At 42.5% G+C, this 22,615-nt stretch overlaps 1 protein-coding gene across 3 annotated transcripts in view; it reads right to left on the bottom strand.

Moving 5' to 3' along the window:
* LOC307092389 (uncharacterized protein) overlaps window positions 1-22,615 on the bottom strand; it is a 114,859-nt gene that overhangs the window by 24,063 nt on the left and 68,181 nt on the right. For 2 of the 3 annotated variants that reach the window (XM_079759691.1, XM_079759690.1), the window contains exons 4-5: window positions 22,107-22,180; window positions 16,776-21,275 (exon numbers count right to left, since the gene is read on the bottom strand). The exons of the other annotated variant lie outside the window; for it this stretch is intronic. In XM_079759691.1, coding sequence (XP_079615817.1) covers window positions 19,503-21,275; window positions 22,107-22,180 — 1,847 coding nt within the window. In that variant the 3' untranslated portion in view covers window positions 16,776-19,502. Of the gene's footprint in view, window positions 1-16,775; window positions 21,276-22,106; window positions 22,181-22,615 lie in introns of those variants that run through there. 3 annotated transcript variants of the gene reach the window in all.

Below are 22,615 nucleotides of genomic sequence, written 5' to 3'. Positions count from 1 at the left end.
GAATTCCAATGTGAGCAATAAGCTACAGATGCTGATTAAAGACTTTAGGACATTGCTTACATTTGTATTGTTTCTCCCCAGTATGAATTCTGATGTCAGGTAAGGTTTGCATACTGAATAAGCTTTGTCACATTCTTTATATTTGCTGGGCTTTTATCCAGTAATAATTATCAGATGTTGTATGACATATTAATGAAGATATACACTTTGACATATGCCTCATAATTTGTAAGACCTTATTTTATCATTCTCAATGCTAAACTATAGTTAAATCTTTGGATGATAATGTTATATTACTGTACTTTCTCTTTAGAATGATTCCTAAAATGTTGAATAGGTTAGGCCTCAGGTTAAAGGCTTTCTCACATTTTTTAGTGTAAGGCTTTCCTCTACTATAAACGTCTGTTATTCAGTAAATTTTGAGCTGTAGGTACAGGCTCTCCCTTTAGTATGACGTCCCTCAGGTACAGTTAAAAGCTTCTCTACTTTTTCACATTCATAAGGCTTCTTGCCAGTATCAGTTCTGCGATATTCAGTAAGTCCTCAGAGCTGGTAAAGGACTTACGACACTCCTCACATCTGTAAGCCTTCTCTGTAGTATGAACTGTGTTGTACAGTACGGCAACACTGTTGAAAGGCTGTGTTATCTTTTCTACATCTACAAGGCTTATCTCCAGAATAACCTCTGATGCTTAGTAAGGCCTGAGAAGCTGCAAAAGGATTTGACACATCCTCTACATTTACCTGGTATAAGGTTTCTCTCCAGTGTGAACTCTCTGATGATTAATAAGGGATGAGGACTGGCTAAAGGCTTTGCCACATTCTCTACATTTATAAGGCTTCTCTCCAGTGTGAACTCTCTGATGTTTAGTAAGGTCTGAGGAGCTGCAAAAAGTTTTGCCACATTCTCTACATATATAAGGTTTCTCTCCAGTGTGAACTCTCTGATGAGAAGTAAGGGATGAGGACTGGCTAAATGCTTTGCCACATTCTCTACATTGATAAGGCTTCTCTCCGGTATGAACTCTCTGATGATTAGTGAGGGATGAGGACTGGCTGAAAGCTTTGCCACATTCTCCACATTTGTATGGCTTCTCTCCAGTATGAATACGGTTATGTTTAGTAAGATATCCATGGCTGATAAAGGCTTTTCCACATTCTCCACATTTATAAGGCTTCTCTCCAGTGTGAATTCTCTGATGTGCAGTAAGGTTTGAGGACCTGCTAAAGTTCTTGCCACAGTCTCTACATTTGTAAGGTTTCTCTCCAGTGTGAATTCTATGATGTATACTAAGTTTTGAGGGTCGGCTAAAGGCTTTGTCACATTCTCTACATTTATGTGGCTTCTCTCCAGTATGAACTCTCTGATGTTCATTAAGGGTTGCAGACTCCCTAAACGCTTTGCCACATTCTGTACATTTATAAGGCTTCTCTCCAGTATGAATACTCTGATGATGACTAAGGGAGGAGGGCTGGCAAAAAGCTTTGCCACATTCTCTACATTTGTAAGGTTTCTCTCCAGTGTGAATTCTCTGATGAAGAGTAAGGGTTGAGTGTCGACTAAAGGCTTTGCCACATTCTCTACATTTATACGGCTTCTCTCCAGTATGAACTCTCTGATGATGACTAAGGGTTGCTGAGTCACTGAACGCTTTGCCACATTCTGTACATTTATAAGGCTTCTCTCCAGTATGAATAATCTGATGACGATTAAGGTAAGAGGACTGGCTAAAGGCTTTGCCACATTCTCTACATTTGTAAGGTTTCTCTCCAGTGTGAATTCTCTGATGGAGAATAAGGTATGAGGGCCAGCTAAAGGCTTTGCCACATTCTGAACATTTATAAGGCTTTTGTTCTGAATTATTTCTATGATGTTGAGTATCTTTTGAGGACTGACTTAAGCCTTTTCTATTTTCCCTGAGTTTTTCAATTTTTGCCCTAGTGTGAAATCTTCCCTCATGTACAGGAAGAGTTAAATGACATTTAAAGGCTTTGCCACATGCTTTACATTTGTAAGGCTTGTCTCCAGTCTGAATTCTTTCCTTTAGAGTACAACCTGAAGGCCAACTGGATGTTTTACTAGAATTTTTACATTTATAATGGTTTTCTCTACTATGGATTTCTTTCACTTTCTTTAGATTGATTATTTGACTGACGATTCTACCACATGGATTACCTGTGTAAGCTTGTTCCCCAGCATGAATATTCTCTTGTTCACTGTAATTTGAAAATTCCTGAAAAGATTTGACACGTCTACTTCCTTTGTGTATCTTTTCCACAATATGAAATAATTGACCTATATGGTGATTGGACATTTGCTCAAAGACTTTTCCACTTTTATAATGGTCCTCTGCAAGCTCAATTCTCCGTTGATTATTAAGATATGACTCTAGTTTAAAGTTTTTCCAATGTTCGTTCCATTGATAACTTGCATCTTTATTACATTTACCCTGCTGGTAATGGGAGATATAAAGGCGTTTAGTGACAGTTATAAGTTCAAGAAACACATACACTTGTTGCATAAGAACTAGTTTGTGATACACATTAAACCATGATAGTTGTGTAAAAAAGCATTCCCAATTTATTGAAATTATAGACAAAACATAAAAATAAAATTGTATGCCAAAACCGGTTTGGCTCAATGGATGGAGCATCGGCCTGCGGACTGAAAGGTCCCAGGTTCGATTCCGGTCAAGGACATGTACCTTGGTTGCCAGCACATCCCCAGTAGGGGGTGTGCAGGAGGCAGCTGATCGATGATTCTCTCTCATCGATGTTTCTAACTCTCTATCCCTCTCTCTTCCTCTCTGTAAAAAAATAAATAAATAAAATAAAATTGTATGAGGAAGAATAATGAATCCTTGTTTAAAAGATTGCTAAATTGCCCAGCCAGCAGGGCTTAGTGGTTGAGCATTGACTTATGAAAGGAGATCATGGTTCAATTCCCCGTTAGGGCACATGCCTGGGTTTCAGGATAGGTCCCAATAAGGGGCATACAGGAGGCAGCCAATCAATGATTGTCTCTCATTATTGATGTTAATCTCTCTCGCTCTCCCTTCCTCTCTAAAATCAATAAAATATATATATTTTTTAAATTGTAAGATTGCCAAATTGAGCAGATTTTAACTTTATATGAACATTATGAATATCTAAATTTGAGAAATTAATGACTGAAAATTTAATAACACCCTACATTTTAAACAATTATAATCATTAATCATACCATAGATTCCCTTTCTAAGGATAGATAACAGTAAAAAGTGCTGAAACACACTGATCTGCCAATGTAACTGACTTTAAAGTGGGAGGTTACCCAAATGTATAGTACACTTGATCTCTTTAGTTAACAAGAATTGATTATGAATAATGGTTCCAGGTTAGTTCGGTTTATATTAACATCCCCTCTTCTCATCACATTCTTCCTCAAATTCCAGACGTTCATTAAGTTTATATTATCAAAACCACACTTTTTATATCTTACCAGTATAATTTCAGAGAATAAATCTTGAATTCCGGGCTTTAGCAAAAAGGCCTGGTTATCTTCAGATGACATAGCTGAAACAAAACAAATTTTTAATTTGGCAATTAGATGAGTGCACTTTGAAATTACCAGCAAGTATTGACCAAATGGCATTTTTGAGTACTCCAAATGCAAGTGAAGGATTCAAAGAAAGCTCAAGATATGTAGGTACAATGAATAAAAGTCCTACCAAAGAGGAACAAAGAGTTGCTTACATTTGCCAATGATACCTGCTCAACCACCCTGGCACACAATGGCAATATTATCAACACTCCAACCTCCCAGTTTCTTCACTGGAGTGAGAGAGTTGATCGAAGTGCGTGTTCAATGATCTCCCTGTTTTGAAGCATCTTGAATAAGAAGTGTCTGTTGTGCATGACACAGAGTGCAAACAGAATGGCGGTACAATGTGAGTGCCCTGTAGTGGCTGCTACAAAGAAACAATGAGAAATTGTTTGAGCAAAACAAAGACTGTGGTACTGAAGATGTTTAGGAAGCTTGAAAAGATACCATCGGTCTGAGAAAGCCTCAGCGAACATTTCAAGTGGGAAATTAAACAGACAACCAGATCAAGAATACAGATCCTGAAAACAGTGTTGACCAAAGTAGAATTTATGCCACAGATGGTTAAAAGTTGTTTCCTCCAATAGAAAGCATGTTCAAAAGCCTGTTTATAATTCCTGAATCTCAACAAAAGATATCGAATCATGCAAAGAAACAAAAAAAGTGAACAAAAACACAAAATATATGTAATCAAACGGGCAATGCATTAATGGAAATACATTAATTACATGAAGAAAAATGAAAAATATCTTAAAACAAAAGGTAGAAAAAAAAGAGAACTACATAATATCAACTAAATATTATATAACCAAAATAAAAATACAATGAGAAAGAAAATGTTATACTAACACCACACAGAAATGGGAAACTGAAAAACATAATACGACTTAAAAAGTATAGTAGAATCATTGATAGATCCTCCCTTCCCCCAACTGATGGACGGAGTATGACGTAAACTCCACCTGCAGCCGGACATTCCTGAACACCTTATATGGACTGTACATTGAACCACCAATCAGCACCTGCCATATACCCTAAGCCCCCAATTCCTAAATCCCTAGGTCCCTAATCATGTGCCTTACATGAAACCACCAATCAGCGTGTGCTGAGTGCCCTAAGCCCCGTCCCCTCTTTTCCTCCCCTTAAAAGGCACTCTCACCCGGCAAGCTCTCTCTCTCTCTCTCTCTCTCTCTCTCTCTCCCCCCTCTGGAAGGCGGCCGGCAGGGTGATCGCCAATAAAGCCTGTGTCCTGGTATCCCATGGTCTCCGGCCCTCTGTTTCATCTTTCATCATGGTGCTGAACCTGGGTGAGCATGGACTATCCTCGAACCTAGCCCCGAGCTTCTGACTCCTGCTCTGGCTCTGCTCGGCGGCATGGTTCTGAGTCGATTGGCCTGCTCAGAACACTCCTCAAACCCTGACGTACCAGGACACGTGGGAATCTCGTCGCTTCCTTCTAACCGGTAGGCTTCAGGGATTTTCCCAAACCCCCCCCCCCACCACCACCCCTGGTTCCCTTGACCTGGAAGGGCCTCAGAGTTTCCCGACTACTCGGCTACACGTTCTACGTTACACGTTCTACTTTCTACGAAAGCCCAGGTACCTGGCCGGGAAAACTCTGCTCTACTCCACGGGAAAGGTTCAGGGTGACGACCTTGCAACCTTCTCCTGTCCTTTTTTCTACAGGTTGGCAGAGGGAAAAGAAGGACGCTTCTTATTCCTTCCCCAACTTCTCGGTGGCCCTTTCCCTCTGGTCAAGGGAACCCCTCAATCCAAACCCTCTCGTAACCTCAAAGAAGCTCTACCTGGCCACAATATAAACTCGACAATGTCTCTCTGTGGCCTGAAAATTCCAATATCCTCTGAGATCTAGATAATTTTTGCCACCGGATTGGGAAGCATTCGAGATTCCTACGAAACACGCTTTCCCTTCCCTTCCGCACTCCTGCTCTCCCCCCTTGTTTTATTCCTCATGTTCCACCCATCAGATCCTCCTCTGGAAGTCCTCTCTGCCCTCTCAAACCCCTTTCTCTGTCTTCTGACTCTTTCAACCCAGCGGATCGTTTCTCTCCACGTGTCTCAATCTCGCCACCTCCTTACAATCCTAAACCTGTCCCTCTCTGACTAAGCACTCTTTTTCCCAGGTCAATGCCGCCAGAGTGGAGTGCAGGAGTCCTTGGAGGACTCCTGGAGTACGTTTAACTTTTTTTTCCTTTACACACACTGGTCCCGCCCACTGACCAGCGGCCACGGAGGTGGCGGCGGCATTTACAGGCCCTTTCTCTCCCTCAGGGTGTTCGATTCCTGAGTCTCCATGCAAAGCCCCTCCTGGTCCCGCCCTCATTATGGGAGGTAGGATGGGGCATTTCTACCTCTGAGAATTCTAACACCCCCCTCCCACCCCCGCCTTCCCCTGTGCTCTCCACCTTATCTCCGCTCCTGTGGCCTCCAGCAAACAAATTCACAGGTGGCTGGCCATTTCCCTTCTCACTCTCTGACCTTTCTCAAATTTTAAAACGTCTAGACTCTTTCTCTTCAGACCCTCTTAACCAGCAGCCGCCTTCTCCCCAGTCCCTGAGCCCAAATCCTGAGAACCTGAGCTCCAAAACAGCCTTTCCATCTAACACTCATTCTCAGGCCCAAAGACTGCCTTCCTCAACAGCTTCTTCTACTCTCGCGTCCACTCTACCCCTGAGGGAGGCAGCAGGAACTGAGGGCGTAGTCTGAGTCCATGTCCCATTCTATATGTCCAGCCTCACAGATTGAGAGGCATCTCAGGTTTCTTTTCCCACTGACCTGACCACCTTTACTCCCCGACATATGCCGCAACTGCAGGTCCACAAACCCCTCAAAAAGACCTCGTTAACCTGACCTTTAAGGTCTTTAATAATAGAGACAAGGAGACCCAAATCCAAAATCAAAGACGAGATCAGGCCAAGGCTGAGGCCCAGTAGGGGGCCTTCCAGCTCCTAGCCACCACTCTCACGAACCCCAAACGGAGTGCTGGTCCTCCAACTGTGGGTAAGTCAGGGGCTAAGCCTCCTCCGGGCCCATGCTTCAAATGCAGCAAGGAAGGACACTGAGCCAAGTCCTGCTCAAACCCGAGACCCCCGCCTGGGCCCCGCCCAAGGTGCGGAGGGAAGGCCACTGAAACTCAGACTGTAGTCTGGCTCCTCGGGTCTGGCCTCAGCCAGTCCAGCATGGCCGCCCTCTGGATCCAGTTTGGAGCTCCCAGACCTCCTGGGACTGGCCACCAAAGAAGCTGCCCAGGCCCTGACAGGGCCCCACAGACTTACATCACCAGGACAGAGCCTCGGGGAACACTGTGGTGGCAGGTAAGCCAATCTCCTTCTTACTTGACACTGGGGGCACTTATTCTGCCCTCTCTGAACTCGCTGGGACCCTTGTCCCCTCCTCAGTCTCTATTATGGGGGTTGACGGATTAGTCTCACAGCCATTAGCCACCTCACGTCTACACAGCATCTTACTAAATTCCCCCATTCACTCTTTTCTCATTCTACCTTGGTGCCCATCCAGGGCTACCATGCATCCCCTCTTAAAACCCAGTTGTCCCAAACCACAGTCACCTACCTCAGTTTCATTCTCTTACCCCAAAAGGCCAAGCCATTCCTTGGACTGTAAATGCCTTATCTCCTTATCTCCTCTATGATCATTATCTGTAGGAAGAATGTGGCCATTTGGGACTCAAGCGGCTAGAGGCCTGGCTAGCCTGGGAACTGGCTGCGGAGCCAGCTCCCTCCCTCGCCCCCTGCCTTTTAGAAGAGAAAGAAAGATAAAAAGAAAGAAAGAAGTTACTCTCAGCAAGAAAGTGAGGCCTCAGTCTCCAAGCCTGGCAGGACAAGGTTGCTGGATACTTCTTAAGCTAAACCAGAATATTCAGTGTCTAACCTCTTATCCAACCATCCAGGTCCCTGGCTTCCACTACTCCTTTCCTTCCCTTTCCCTCCCACTTTCACTGCAATACAATCTCAACCACTCATCTGTCACCCCTTATTGGTAGCGCCATGGTGACTACCCTCTCAGCTTGGAGTGCGGAACTAGAAACTTCTTACACCTTTCAGCTTGTCTCCATGATCAGGGATTTTTCTTCCTCTGTGGGAAAAACACATACATCTGTCTCCCCATCAGCTGGACAGGAACCTGTACTCTCATCTATCTCTCACCCAATGTAGATGTAGCCCCCAATAATCAGTGTTTACCTGTCCCCGTAACCCATCATATCTGACACAAAAGAGGAGTCCAGATCATCCCTCTCCTCCTAACCCTCAGCATCACAGCAGAAGTTGGAACTGCCAAAGGGAGCTTAACCACTGCTCTACTCATACTTTGAAACCCTGTCTCAGGACCTACAAGAAACATGTGGATGCCCAGCAAGGGGCAAAACTGGGAAAGCAAGAACCTCACCCCCAGGGTAACCTATTCTCCCCTTTCATATCACTAGTGAGGCAACTGAAACCCTACTCTTTTCCCCCCCTAAAAATAACATCTAGGTCTCAGTTGTCTTTCAGGCCCAGAAAAGCAGCAAAACCAGACAAGTGACGCTGTGGCAGCCTCAGGACCAGCTTCTACCTCCCAAGTGACTCAACAGGATCGCTCTGGAGACTTCACCAACCAGTCTCTTGGGGAAATTATGCTGCTGCACTCCTCATCCAGCCACCCATCATTAGGCCAACTGATGTCTATTCCTTTAATTTTGCTCTTTGGCCCCTGTCTCATGCGTTGTTTCACTAGTTTCTCTTGCAGAACAGAATGCAGGCGTTCGCCAACCAGAAGGTAGGAGAGATCTATCTGGCACTGAATTCAGAACCTAACACCAGAATCCTTGAGACCCTGGGTAGATGCCCCTAACGACGCCCCCTCTCAGCAGGAAGTAGCTATGGAAGACGGACCTTCATCCCCTGACCCTGCCCGGACTCTCAATTTTTTTTTAATATTAGCAAAAGCCTGGAATGATAGATCCTCCCTTCCCCCAACTGATGGACGGAGTATGACGTAAACTCCACCTGCAGCCGGACATTCCTGAACACCATATATGGACTGTACATTGAACCACCAATCAGCACCTGCCATATACCCTAAGCCCCCAATTCCTAAATCCCTAGGCCGCTAACCATGTGCCTTACATGAAACCACCAATCAGCGTGGGCTGAGTGCCCTAAGCCCCGTCCCCTCTTTTCCTCCCCTTAAAAGGCACTCTCACCCCGGCAAGCTCTCTCAAGCTTGCTCGCTCTCTCTCTCTCTCTCTCTCTCTCTCTCTCTCTCTGGAAGGCGGCCGGCAGGGTGATCGCCAATAAAGCCTGTGTCCTGGTATCCCATGGTCTCCGGCCCTCTGTTTCATCTTTCAATCATCAATGAAAGACGTTATCAACTTGAGAAATCAAAGAATTGGCCTGGCAGCAGTGGCTCAGTGATTGAGCTTCGACCTATGAACCAAGAGGTTACAGTTTGGTTCCAGGTCGGGGCACAGACCTGGTTGAAGGGTCAATCCCCAATCGTGCAGGAGGCAGCTGATCAAGGGTTATCTCTCTTCATTGATGTCTCTCTCTCTCTCCCTTTCCTTTCATATCTGAAATCAATAAAGACTATTTAAAAAATAAAAACAAAAACCGAAGAATTTGTACATAATTCATTAAAAATTTTGATTCAGGGAAGCTAACAAACATGTGGAAATATGAAGAGAACCGAAGGGACTCTTAAGACACTTACAAATCAACCTCCAATGGGACTCTATAAAGACAGAATAATGAAAAGAATCCATTAGACAGCTTATATAAAAAACTAACAGTTGAAGGTCACGACAACTGGAGAAAGACACAAATACAAGCAGCTCACTGAATTCTAAGTAGAATAGAATATAAACATGAGGTAAAGAAAAAAAAAAAGAAAATATCATGAATCCCAGAATACAATCCTGAAAGCATATGAAAAAATAACTTCTTGAAAAATATTTTTAAAATAACTAAATAAAAAGAATAAAATCTTAAATCTCTGCTAGAAGACACACAACGTAGTCATTCTTACCCAGGGAGGCCAGGTTGCTGTAGTTCTCCAACATCACATCCATGCACAACTTCCGCTGAGCTGGGTCCAGGAATTCCCACTCCTCCTGAGAGAAATCTATGACCACATCCCTGAAGGTCAGCGGTCCCTGAAGGAAAACACACATTTACCTACAGGTCACCAGAAGAGTTTAAAATGTCACCCAACTTGGAAACAGTGTTAGGAGAAGAGGTTTTGACCTAGCGGGTATTCTGAATTATCCAGTAAGATCATTTTGCCCCAGTAATATTCTCTGATGTTTTCCAACACTGACACATGAGGATGACACTTGTCCACAAATCCATAGTTCAGATTTTACTTTACAGGAAAATAAACTTTAAAATTAAGGCATGGACAGAGGCATATGGATTTCTGAAGGCTACATTTGCATTGTCCAGGGTCAGTGATGCATATTTCTCAGTGGGAAATGTCAGGGTGGTTGGAAATATACGGACTTCTTTTCTTTTTTTTATAGCAAAGGTGGAAATTTATTGAAGAACAAATACAGACTCGCACGTGGGGAGAGGGAAAAAATCTCACAGCACAGACTTCCACATTGAGAGGGAGAAAGAGTCCCCCGGACTTCTTTTCAAGTGTGAAGCAGACCACAAGTAAATGAACTTCTGTAAAGACACAGATTCTGATCCAGGGTCTGAGATGGGGCCTGCGTTTCCACATGTGTAACAAACTCACTTTTTACTTGTGATGCCAATGTTTCCACATCATGTGCCATACTTCTGAATACAGAGAAAATGAAAACACAGAAAAAAAATCACACAGAACTTTAAACTAAAGGGTTAATGGAACTCAGTTCTCATGGAATAGGACACATAGGAACCACAGTCCTAGTTGGAAATTTATGATGAGCAATCTCAGAATAAGATTATTCTGCCTGGTCCAACTGGTGTGACTTAGTGTTGTGTGCTGACCCATGCACCAAGAGGTCACTCACTCAATTCCGGTCTGGACACATGACCAGGTTACAGGCTCAGTCCCCAGTGTGGGGTGTACAGGAGGCAGCCGGTCAATGATTCTCTCACATCATTGATGTTTCTATCTGTCTCTACCTCTCTCTTCCTAAAAAAGTTTATCCAGATTTCCTTTCCAAAAATGCATGTAATAAAAAGTTGTTTTCAATCTTCACGTGCAGAAACACACTGATCTGCCAATGTAACTGACTTTAAACTGGGAGGTTGCCCAAATACATAATACATTTGACATCTTTAGGAAACAACTATTTTATTCTGATAACTGTTCCAGACTTGTTCTGTTTATATTAATATCCTCTCTTCTCATCACACTCTTCCTAAAATACCAAGGCATTCATTAAGTGTACATTATCAAAGCGATATACCTTACCAATATAACTTCAGAGAATAAATCTGGTATTCTGGTATTTGGCATAAAGGCCTGGTCATCTTCAAATGACATAGCTGAAACAAAACAAATTTTCACTTTTTTTAAAAAAATATATTTTATTGATTTTTTACAGAGAGCAAGGGAGAGGGATAGAGAGCTAGAAACATCGATAAGAGAGAAACATCGACCAGCTGCCTCCACAAGCCTTCCTTTTAAAGCAAATGAGGAAGTAGTGGTTTAATACATAATGAGAGATTTCTGCAAGATGGAAATTTTGAGAGATCACATACACAACAGAGACAATAAGAATCTACCCTAGAATGCAGAAGGCCCTGAGAGATGTTAAAATAATAAAGGGACCAAAGCCTTGCAGATGGAGTAGGAACTCGGGAAGGAAGTCATCCTCACCCAGGGAGGCCAGGTTGCTGTAGTTCTCCAACATCACATCCAGGTACAAGTTCCGCTGAGCTGGGTTCAGGCATTCCCACTCCTCCTGAGAGAAATTTATGGCCACATCCCTGAAGGTCAACGGTCCCTGAAACAAGACAAGTTTACCAAGAGGTCACCAGAAGAATTCACAATGTCACCCAGGATGAAAACAGTGTTAGAAAAGATTTTGACCGAAAAGAGTATTGTGAATCATCCAATAAGATCACTTTGCCCCAGTAACAGTCTATGATGTGTTTTCTAACACTGACACACGAGGATGACACATGTCCCAAAATTAACAGTACAGATTTTACTTTTCAGGAAAATAAACTTTAAAATTAAGGCATCGATGAGGGCATATGGGTTTCACATACCCAGTAGGGAGTGTGCAGGAGGCAGCTGATCGATATTTCTCTCTCATCTATGTTTCTAACTCTATCCCTCTCCCTTCCTCTCTGTAAAAAATCAGTAAAATATATTTTAAAAAAAAAAGAGTAATCAAGGCGGTGTAATACTGACTTAACACAGATACATAAAGCAATGGAACAGAAGAGAATGCCCTTAAATAAACCTTGATGAAGCCTTACTTCATCAAACATAAAGACTTCTTTGTTAAAGAATAGCCGAAACCAGTTTGGCTCAGTGGATAGAGCGTCAGCCTGCGGACTCAAGGGTCCCAGGTTCCATTCCGGTCAAGGGCATGTACCTTGGTTGCGGGCACATCCCCAGTAGGGGGTGTGCAGGAGGCAGCTGATCGATGTTTCTCTCTCATTGATGTTTCTAACTCTCTATCCCTCTCTCTTCCTCTCTGTAGGAAATCAATAAAATATATTAAAAAAAAAAAGAATACAATCTGCAAGGGGAACAAGCAACCTCGAAGAAATGGATGTGATAATAACCATCTAAGTAATATCCAACAGTCAGACATTTTGGTTTACTTCGGATTTTAAAACTGAAAATGAAATAAAACACCCTCTGTCACATAGGTCTGTTTGATGACTTTCCTCTTAATTCTGGATCATAAAAAATTTGAAGACAGTGATTCACTCATTTAGCTTCAAATGTATTATAAAAACAGTCAGAAAGATTTCTGGGTACTGGTCCCTTTTCCGAAACTTAACAGGTAAATGTAAACATTATCTCGTGACATCTACATGCATGTTCTTTTATCCTGGGTGATAAAAGTATCCATGTCACTGGATCATGGTGAGGTGGAATCTAACTAGAGGTGAGAGAGACTGAGAGAAGGCCCAGATTGAGTGTGATAAAACAAATGTCAGGTGGGACAATTCAGAATCAGAGAAGATCAGCAAGTCAAAGGGCATGTTGAGAAGGACAGACCAACTGAAAATAGGACTTTACCTGAGAAAGAGCCATTGCTGAGCCCTCTTTCTTTCCTCTTCCTCTTCTTCTGGGCTTCTTCCTTAGAAATAAGAATATTTAGCAGTGGCCCTAGCTGGTTTGGCTCAGTGGATAGAGCGTCAGCCTGCGGACTGAATGGTCCCGGGTTCGATTCCAGTCAAGGGCATGTACCTTGGTTGCGGGCACATCCCCAGTGGCGGGTGTGCAGAAGGCAACTGGTCGATGTTTCTCTCTCATCGATGTTTCTAGCCCTCTGTACCTCTCCTTTCCTCTCTGTAAAAAATAAATAAAATATATTAAAAAAAAAAAAAAAGAATATTTAGCAGTGGCCCTAGCTTGTTTGGCTCAGTGGATAGAGCATCAGCCTGAGATCTGACGGGGTCCGGCTTCCATTACAGTCAAGGTCACATACCTGGGTTGCAGGCTGATTCCCTGTAGGGGGCGTCCAGCCAGCAGCCAATCAATGATTCCCTCTCATCATAGATGATTCTCTCTCTCTCCCTTTCTCTCTGAAATCAATAAAAATATATATTGATTCGCCGAAACCGGTTTGGCTCAGTGGATAGAGTGCCGGCCTGCGGACTGAAGGGTCCCAGGTTCGATTCCAGTCAAGGGCATGTACCTTGGTTGCGGGCACACTCCCAGTGGGGGCTGTGCAAGAGGCAGCTGATCAATGTTTCTCTCTCATCGATGTTTCTAACTCTCTATCCCTCTCACTTCCTCTCTGTAAAAAAATCAATAAAATATATTTAAATATATATATATATATTTAGCAGTGAATATGGAAAGGGGAACATATGTGTTTAGCAGTGAATATGGAAAGGGGAACATATGTGTTTAGCAGTGAATATGGAAAGGGGAACATATGTGTTTAGCAGTGAATATGGGGAACATATGTGTTTAGCAGTGAATATGGAAAGGGGAACATATGTGTTTAGCAGTGAATATGGAAAGGGGAACATATACTGTTTATCAACATACTGTGCCAAACCACACACACACACACACTCACCCTCACCACTTAGCGCATAGAAAGCGCATGTCGGCTGCCCACTGCCACAGGAGGCGATCAGAGGCAAACAAGTGAGTTTTTCCCACCTTTCCAGATCATACTGCCCTACTGGTGACACCTTCTCCCTCTCACCCCCCCCCCTCACATATAAGGCTAGACCCCCAAATCAGGGGTCCTGGTAGAACACAAAGCAGACCCGGGAGCCAGGCAGCAAGGCCAATGTCTTTACTCCCACAAGAGGGCGCACACGCTCAGGAGCTGGGAGCCCTGGCACACTGAGCCGGTGGCCCCTCGGCTTTTTATTACTGACGCACGTGATCTGTTCCTCACACCGGATTGGAGCGTAGGCTCCCAATCTCACCCAATTGGGCTAGTTTAAAGGAGGGAGTAGACCTTGGCCATTTCAAAATGGCAGTTCCCAGGGGAGCTGCCAGTCACTTGAGTCAAGACAGCGCCTGCCACTTCCTGTAGGCCAAAATGGCAGCTACTTAAGCTCTGTTCTTTGACAGAAAAATTACTTATTTACACACACACACACACACACACACAGCCGCAGGGCTGGGCCTGAACCCACACTCACCTCCAGGTCACAGGCCAGCCCAGATCAGCAGCGACGACAAAAATAAGGCCTGAGGCGCCTCCGGACGCGATGGGGCCGCGGGAAGGTGTCTGTGGACTGGGGTGGGGTCGCCAGGACCCCAGAACAGGGAGTGGGTATGGACTCCCCGGTGCCGGTGGGGACACTGCCCCCAGGAGCTTAGGAAGCGAGGGGGCGGCACAAACCCAGTTCCCGGGAGAACTTCAATGGCGCTGGACAGGACGAGAGTTCAGGAAAAGGTAAAAAAAAAAAAACAAACAGAAACGACTCGAAAGTAGCCACTGGTAGAACAAAGGCAAAAGAGCCAGGGCAGGGAGCAGCCTGGCCGCCATTTAAAACACCAAGGGAGGAGCCCGGGTCCCGGAGAGCCGGCTGAGGGGGCTGGAAGGCACGTTGGGACCAGCAAACCCAGCTCGACGGACGCAGGCGGGATGGTGACTGAGCGCAGGTGACACCAGGGAGACGGCAAGTCCCGCCCCGCAGCGAGGCCTTTCCTCCCTCTGCCGCCCTCTCCGCCCAGCTTCAGGCTGCAGACAAAATGGCGCCGGGCTGCACTGGGGGGGGCGGGGAGGGGGCGTACTGAGGGCGGAGCGTACGGCCCAGGGGGCGGGGCCTGGGAATGGCCGGCCGCCGCTGGTTGGAGGAAAAGCCCGGATAGGAGCGAGGCCAGAACGGAGGTGAGCTGTGGGGCGTGGCCTAAGGGACCAGGCATGCGCAGTTACAAGGAGGCAGGAAGCCTGAGGAACCCGGCGGTGGAAGGGACTGGGGGCGGGCCCTGAGCTTCTCTGGGATTTGTTAGCAGAAATTCTGTTCCCGCCCTGGCCGGTTTGGCTTAATGGATAGAGCGTTGGCCTGCGGACTGAAGGGTCCTGAAGGGTCCTGAGTTCAATTCCAGTCAAGGGCACATGCCTGGGTTGTGGACTTGATCCCCAGTGGAGGACGTGCAGGAGGCAGCTGATTTATGATTCTCTCATCATTGATGTTTCTATCTCTCTCTCCTTCTCCCTTCCTCTCTGAAATCAATAAAAATATATATTTTTTAAAAATCTGTTCCCTGGGCCACTGGAGGAGGCAGCCCTAGGAGGTGCATGCTTGGGATCTGGTTGCGAGGAGGAGGATGTGTTGCGCGCAGGGAAACTGGCTGCAGAGAACAAGCCGGAAGAGCGTTACCCAAAGTTTATTCTGCGAAACTAGCTCTTACTGTGTTCTCAACACCGTGCCACCTCTGGAAGGTGACCATGGGAACAGCAGTAGCAGTCATGCAAACATCTTTTTACCGAAAGAGCTGCTTGAACGTCTGCCGAAATGTTCAAGTTTTGGCCTAACAGGTTTGCCTCAGTGGATAGAGCATTGGCCTGCGGACTGAAGGGTCCTGGGTTTGATTCTGGTCAAGGGCACTTGCTGGGTTGCGGGCTTGGTCCCCAGTAGGGGGCTTGCAGGAGGCAGTCAATCAGTAATTCTCTCTCAACATTGATCTTTCTATCTGTCTCCCTTCCTCTCTGAAATCAATAAAAATATATTGAAAAATAAATAAATGTTCAAGTATACCCAAAGAGAGGCACCGTTGGAACAATAATTAGTGATCATGATGCAGCAGTCCTTTAGAATTTCGTTTTAATGTGTGACCCTTCACCTTTGATCCCCTGACCTGTATTACCTTGGTAACCATTTTATTTTTTAATTTCATTTCATTTTTTAATTTTGGTGTGCAAGCTGTAACATTTCATCTCTCAAAGTGTAACATCCTGATTTTCTCAAATAGAGATCCCTTTGAGCAATGGGAGAAAAAAAAAATTATTTTCTAGCCCAGCCTACATGGTTCAGTGATTGAGTGATTGAGCGCAGACCTATGAACCAGGAGGTCACTGCTTGATTCCTGGTCAGGGCACTTTCCCAGGTTGCAGTCTGGATCTCCAATGGGAGTTGCAGCCAATTGATGATTCTCCCTTATCACTGATGTCTCTCTCTCTCTCTCTCTCTATCCCTATCCCTTCCTCTCTGAAACCAATAAAAAATATATTTTAAAAAATTAAAATGCACATTACAAACATTTAAGATGTATTACTAATCTTCTGAAGCTGGAGGCTAAAGCAAACAGCACTTAGCATAAAAGTGCAAAAGAGACATTGGAAGGCCAATGGACTTTGCCCTGCTGTGACTGCAATGGCTCCAGGCTATTTCCTGACCTGATAATCTTTACATTGTATACCAAACTTTACCTTAGTATTCATTGCTAAAGGGGAAATGCGTATTCAAACTGAATTAGAAGTGGGCAGGACCAGGTCTCCATGTTCTTCTTCACAAAACAGGTTCCATCTGGCCCCTCAAATGCCTTTTAAATTCATATATATATATACATATTTAAGTTGAATAATGCCATACAAACTGTCACTTTTATTACAGAGCAGACTTTAAATTACAGACTTTACAGAGGTGTTTATAATTACATGTGCAGCAAGTATCATCATTTCCTTCTTTATATTGAAGGCTAATAACTGTCTTAAGACAAGGAGCAAGTACCAATTTTTTAAAATAAAAGAAGAAATCAGTATTTTTATGAAGGAAACCTGATTCAGATACAGATTTTCATTTTCCCCTCCTTCCTTTAATAACGGAACACCTGATTTTTGGCTGGACGCGTGTCCAGCCAAAACACTACATTTCCCGGCCTCCCTTGCAGACAGGTATGCCAAAGTTCTGGCAAATGGGATGTCAGTGAAAATGTTATGTGCCTCTTCTGGGTCATGCCTATAGAAAGTATGGGTGGCCCTTACTGGTTTGGCTCAGTGGATAGAGCGCTGGCCTGTGGACTGAAAGGTCCCAGGTTCGATTCCGGTCAAGGGCATGTACCTTGGTTGCAGGCACATCCCCAGTGGGAGGTGTGCGGGAGGCAGCTGATCAATGTTTCTCTCTCATCAATGTTTCTAAATCTCTATCCCTCTCCCTTCCTATCTGTAAAAAAGCAATTATATGTATATATATAAAAGAATGGGTGTGTTACCCTGTTGTACCACATTCACACTGGCTGATGGTTGTGGATAAATTCACGTATTTGTATAGTGTATTTATTGTGTCGTCGGCCCTCCTTCAAATCATCTTGACCTAGCCAGGAAGGTCGTGGCATTCTGATATAATAATGTAATAACGGTGCTTCCTTTGACCTTTTGAACGTAGGCTATTCATTTAGAAAACATGGACTTACAATAATTTTATGCACTTAGGGATGAGTTGTCTATATACGTTCTCAGATATGCCTCATATTTTATTTCACCAAATCAACCAATGTTCATCACTTCTACCTATGGTTACTATGAAGATACATCACAATTTTATTGAACTGCTACCATATTTTCCTGAAAGAGTAATTGGCAAATTTAGTCAAAATTTATAATGCCCTTTGTGATGACATAAAACAACATTCTAGCCCTAGATTGTCTGGCTCAGTGGATAGAGCGTTGGCCTGCGAACTGAAGGGTCACAGGTTTGATTCCAGCCAAGGGCACATGCCCAGGTTGTGGGCTCAATCCCCGGTAGGGAGCATGCAGGAGGCAGCCGATCAATGATTCTCTCTCATCATTAATTTTTCTCTCTATCCCTCTCCCTTCCTCTCTGAAATCAATAAATAAATGTATTTTAAAAAAACAACATTCTAAGTCAACCACAATCTCCATTTAGATGGTTTTCAAGCAGTATGCCTTACCATATATGCAATATTCCATGGAAAAGTATATGTCAGTGAAACCCACGTAATATACAAGAGTTCACAAGTCTTTAAGGCAGTAACAGCCCCATGATTTCACATAAACACCAGGAATAAAGCATGGTAGCATCAGTGATATGGGAGCAGATTCACATTAATATTTCCTTTTCAATATGTCACAAATAATGTCAATAAGAAATAGACAATACTGTAAGTAATCATACTTATGGAAACATTGCTTCTTTTAATATATTCAAGCATACTAACAATTACTTATGTTCATTTAAACATTGGATTATTCTCTATAAGTATTCTGATTTAGAGTAATACCTGAAAAGTATTGACTATTCATCTAGTGTGAATTCTGTGAAACTTGAATGTGGAATAAAGACTTTTGGACATTGTTTACATTTTCATTGTTTCTCCCAAGTATAAATTCTGATCTCAAATATGGTTCACATATCAAGTGAAACTTTGCCACATTCTTTATATTTGCTAGGCTCCACTTCAGCAATAATTATTAGATATTGAATAACACATAAATGAGAATATACACTTTGGCACATGTGTTATACAATTTATAAAGCTTAATTTGATCATGCTCAATGAAATAAGAACATTGGTTAAATCTTTGGGCAAATTATTTATATTTTTACCATTTCTCTTTAGAATGATTCCCTCCAATTATTAGTAAGTTTGAATACAGGTTAGAAGCTTTGCCACAGTCTCCTTTGGTAATGTTTCACTCCATCATATTTTTTTGTTGAGTGAGACAACACTCCTAATTAAAGGCTTTGATAAACTCACTATATTTATAGATCTTCTTTCCAGTATGAATTGTATTGTTGAGAAAGACACCAATGATCATTTTAAAATGTGCCTAATTCTTCAAATTTGTAAGGTTTCTCTTTACAATAAAATATCTGATGTTCAATGCGATCACAAAGACAAGGAAAGGATTTGCCACACTCCTTACATCTGTAAGATTTCTCTCCACTATGAAGTCTCTCATGTACAGTAAATCACAAATAGCTTTAAATGCTTTTCCACATTTTTCAACTTCATAAGGCTTCATCCCAGTATGAATCCTATGGCGCTGAGTAAGTTCTCACTGCTGGTAAAGAACTAATGGTATTCCTTGTAACTGTAAGGCTTGTCTCAAGTATGTACACTTTCCTGTACAATAGGGCAAGAACACTGGTTAAACGCTTTGCCAAATTTTCTACATTTATAAGGCTTCTCTATATTATCAACTCTATGATGATATGAGTTGGAGACCTACCAAAAGCTTTGCCTCATTCTCTACATTTAAAGGGTTTCTCTCCAGTACGAATTCTCTGATGATAAGATTTGTTACCCCACTGAAGGCTTTGTCACATTCTCTACATTTATAAGGCTTCTATCTAGTATGAACTCTCTGATGCTTACTAAGGATCGAGGACCGACTAAAGGCTTTGCCACACTCTCTACATTCAAAAGGCTTCTCTCCAGTATGAACTCTCTGATGCTGACTAAGGCTTGAGGACCGACTAAAGGCTTTGCCACACTCTGTACATTCATAAGGCTTCTCTCCAGTATGAACTCTCTGATGACAAGTAAGGGCTTTTTCCACTATGAAGGCTTTGCCGCATTCTCTGCATTTATAAGGCTTCTCTCCAGTATGAACTCTCTGATGATAAGTAAGGCCTGAGGAACTGGTAAAGCCTTTGCCACATTCTCTACAATTATAGGGCTTCACTCCGGTATGAACTTGCTGATGATAAGTAAGGTCTATTGCCACAATGAAGGCTTTGCCACATTCTCTACATTTATAAGGCTTCTCTCCAGTATGAACTTTCTGATGCCGCTTAAGATTTGAGGAGTTACAGAAGGCTTTGCCACATTCACTACATCTATAAGGATTCTTTCCAGTGTGAATACTCTGATGAACTCTACACCTTGAGGACATCCTGAAGGCTTTGCCACATTCTCCACATTTATAAGGCTTCTCTCCAGTATGAATTCTCTGATGATAAGTAAGGCCTGAGGATCTGGTAAAGACTTTGCCACATTCTCCACATTTATAAGGCTGCTCTCCAGTATGCACTCTCTGATGATAAGCAAAGCTTGATGCCACCCTGAAGGCTTTGCCACATTCTCCACATTTATAGGGCTTCTCTCCAATATGTACTCTCTTATGATGAGCAAAGCTTGATGCCAGCCTGAAGGCTTTGCCACATTCTCCACATTTATAGGGTTTCTCCCCAGTGTGAATTCTCTGATGAATTGTAAGGGTTGAGGTCCGGGTAAAGGCTTTGCCACATTCTCTACATTTATAAGGCTTCTCTCCAGTATGAAGTTTCTGATGTTGATAAAGGTTTGAGGAGACACTGAAGGCTTTGCCACATTCACCACATTTATAGGGCTTCTCTCCAGTATGCACTCTCTGATGATGAGCAAAGCTTGATGCCCCACTGAAGGCTTTGCCACATTCTCTACATTTATAAGGCTTCTCTCCAGTATGAAGTTTCTGATGTTGATAAAGGTTTGAGGAGACACTAAAGGCTTTGCCACATTCACCACATTTATAGGGCTTCTCTCCAGTATGCACTCTCTGATGATAAGCAAAGCTTGATGCCGCACTGAAGGCTTTGCCACATTCTCCACATTTATAGGGCTTCTCTCCCGAATGCACTCTCTGATGATAAGCAAAGGTTGATGCAAAACTGAAGGCTTTGCCACATTCTCTACATTTATAGGACTTCTCTCCAGTATGAGTTCGCTCATGTTCACAGATATTTGAAAGGGAATTAAATGTTTTGCCACATTCTTTACACTTGTAATGTTTTTCTCTAGTACGGATTTTCTTAAGTTTATTTAGATTGTGTATTTGACTGAAGAGTCTCGCACAGGAATTAAATTTGTAAGCTTTCTCTCTGGTACAACGATTATCTTGTTCAGTATGATTTGAAGATTGTTTCAAAGGTTTGTCACATTTTCTTCGTTTGTTTGTTTTTGCCACAGTATGAATAAACTGAAGTATACTTTCATTTGAAATTTGGTCAAAGACTTTTCCAACCTTATAATGGTTCTCTGGAAGCTGAATTTTCCGATGTATATTAGAATTTGTCCCTTGCTTAAAATTTTTCCAATGTTCCTTGAATTGATAACTTCTGTCTTCATTGCATGTATTCTGGTAATCATTGAAGATGGAAAGGCCTTTAGTGACAGCTATAATTTCATTAAACATGTACTCTTTTTTTCAAATAACTATTCTTTGATAACTATTAAACCATGATATGTATAAAAACAACAACACTACTTCCAGGCTGGTGTGACTCGGGGGTTGTGCAACAAAACATGAACCAGGAGGTTACATGTGCCTGAGCCGTTGCCTTGATCCCCAGTGGGGGTTGTGCAACAAGCAACCAGCCAATCAATGATTCACTCTCATCATTGATATTTCTCTCTCTTTCTCTTCTCCAGTCTTCTCTCTTAAATCGATAAGGACATATTTTAAAAAAAAGATTCCTAAGTTTATAAAAATTATAAACATTTATATCAAAAACATTATTTCTCAAAAATAGTATGATACCTTAATACAGAAGTCAACAAACTAATTGCATTTAAATTTTGTATGTGCATTATAAATCACTATATTCTAGAAAAGATTGAAAATTTAATCACACACGGCAGTGTAATAATTCTTATATTTACAGCATAGATTATGTCAATTCATAGACTTTCATTATATTCATTGCAAGAATGTATAATATTTAAAAAATTATATTTGGTCTTCACATATAGAAACACATTAATTTACAAATAGACTAATTTAAGTTGGGAGTATTACCAAATGTGTTATATCTTTGACCTCATTAAGTGACAATGATTTTATTATGAATAACTGTACCAGAACAATTCTATCCATGTTAAAATACTTTTTTCTCATCTTACACTCTTTCTCAAATTCCAAGGCTTTCACTAAATGTACATTATCAAAGCCATACCTTCCATATCTTACCAGTATAATTTTAGGGAATAAATCTATTTTTTTTAGCTTTTGCAGAATGGCCTGGTCATCTTCCGATAAGATAGCTGAAAGATATGAAATAAAGTTTCACAGTTATGGCACTCAGGGGAATGTACACTGACTTTACCAGCAATTACTGACCAAATGACATTATTGAGATTCCAAAATTAAGTTAAATGTTCACAGCAAGACCAAGAAAGGTACAATAAAGAAAAGTCAGATAAAAGAGGGTTAAAAAGTTGCTTACATTTGCCACCAATACTTCAAAACACCCTAGCAAATAGTGGTAGTATGATAAGAAAACTCCCACTTCCCAGTTTCTTCTCTGAGGAGATAGACATGAGGGTACTATGTGTATTCAAGGATCTCGTGGTTTTGAAGCATCTTGAAGAACATGTTTCTGTTTTGTATGATACAGATTGCTAACTAATGGCATTACTGTTACATGGTGAATGCATTGTAATGGCTGCTAAAAAAAAAAAAAGTGGATGCCTGCCCAC

The sequence above is a fragment of the Cnephaeus nilssonii genome, assembly GCF_951640355.1.
Source record: "Cnephaeus nilssonii genome assembly, chromosome: 20".
In the NCBI taxonomy this organism is placed as follows: Eukaryota; Metazoa; Chordata; class Mammalia; order Chiroptera; family Vespertilionidae; genus Cnephaeus; species Cnephaeus nilssonii.
This window is presented reverse-complemented; position numbering and strand designations above follow the sequence as displayed.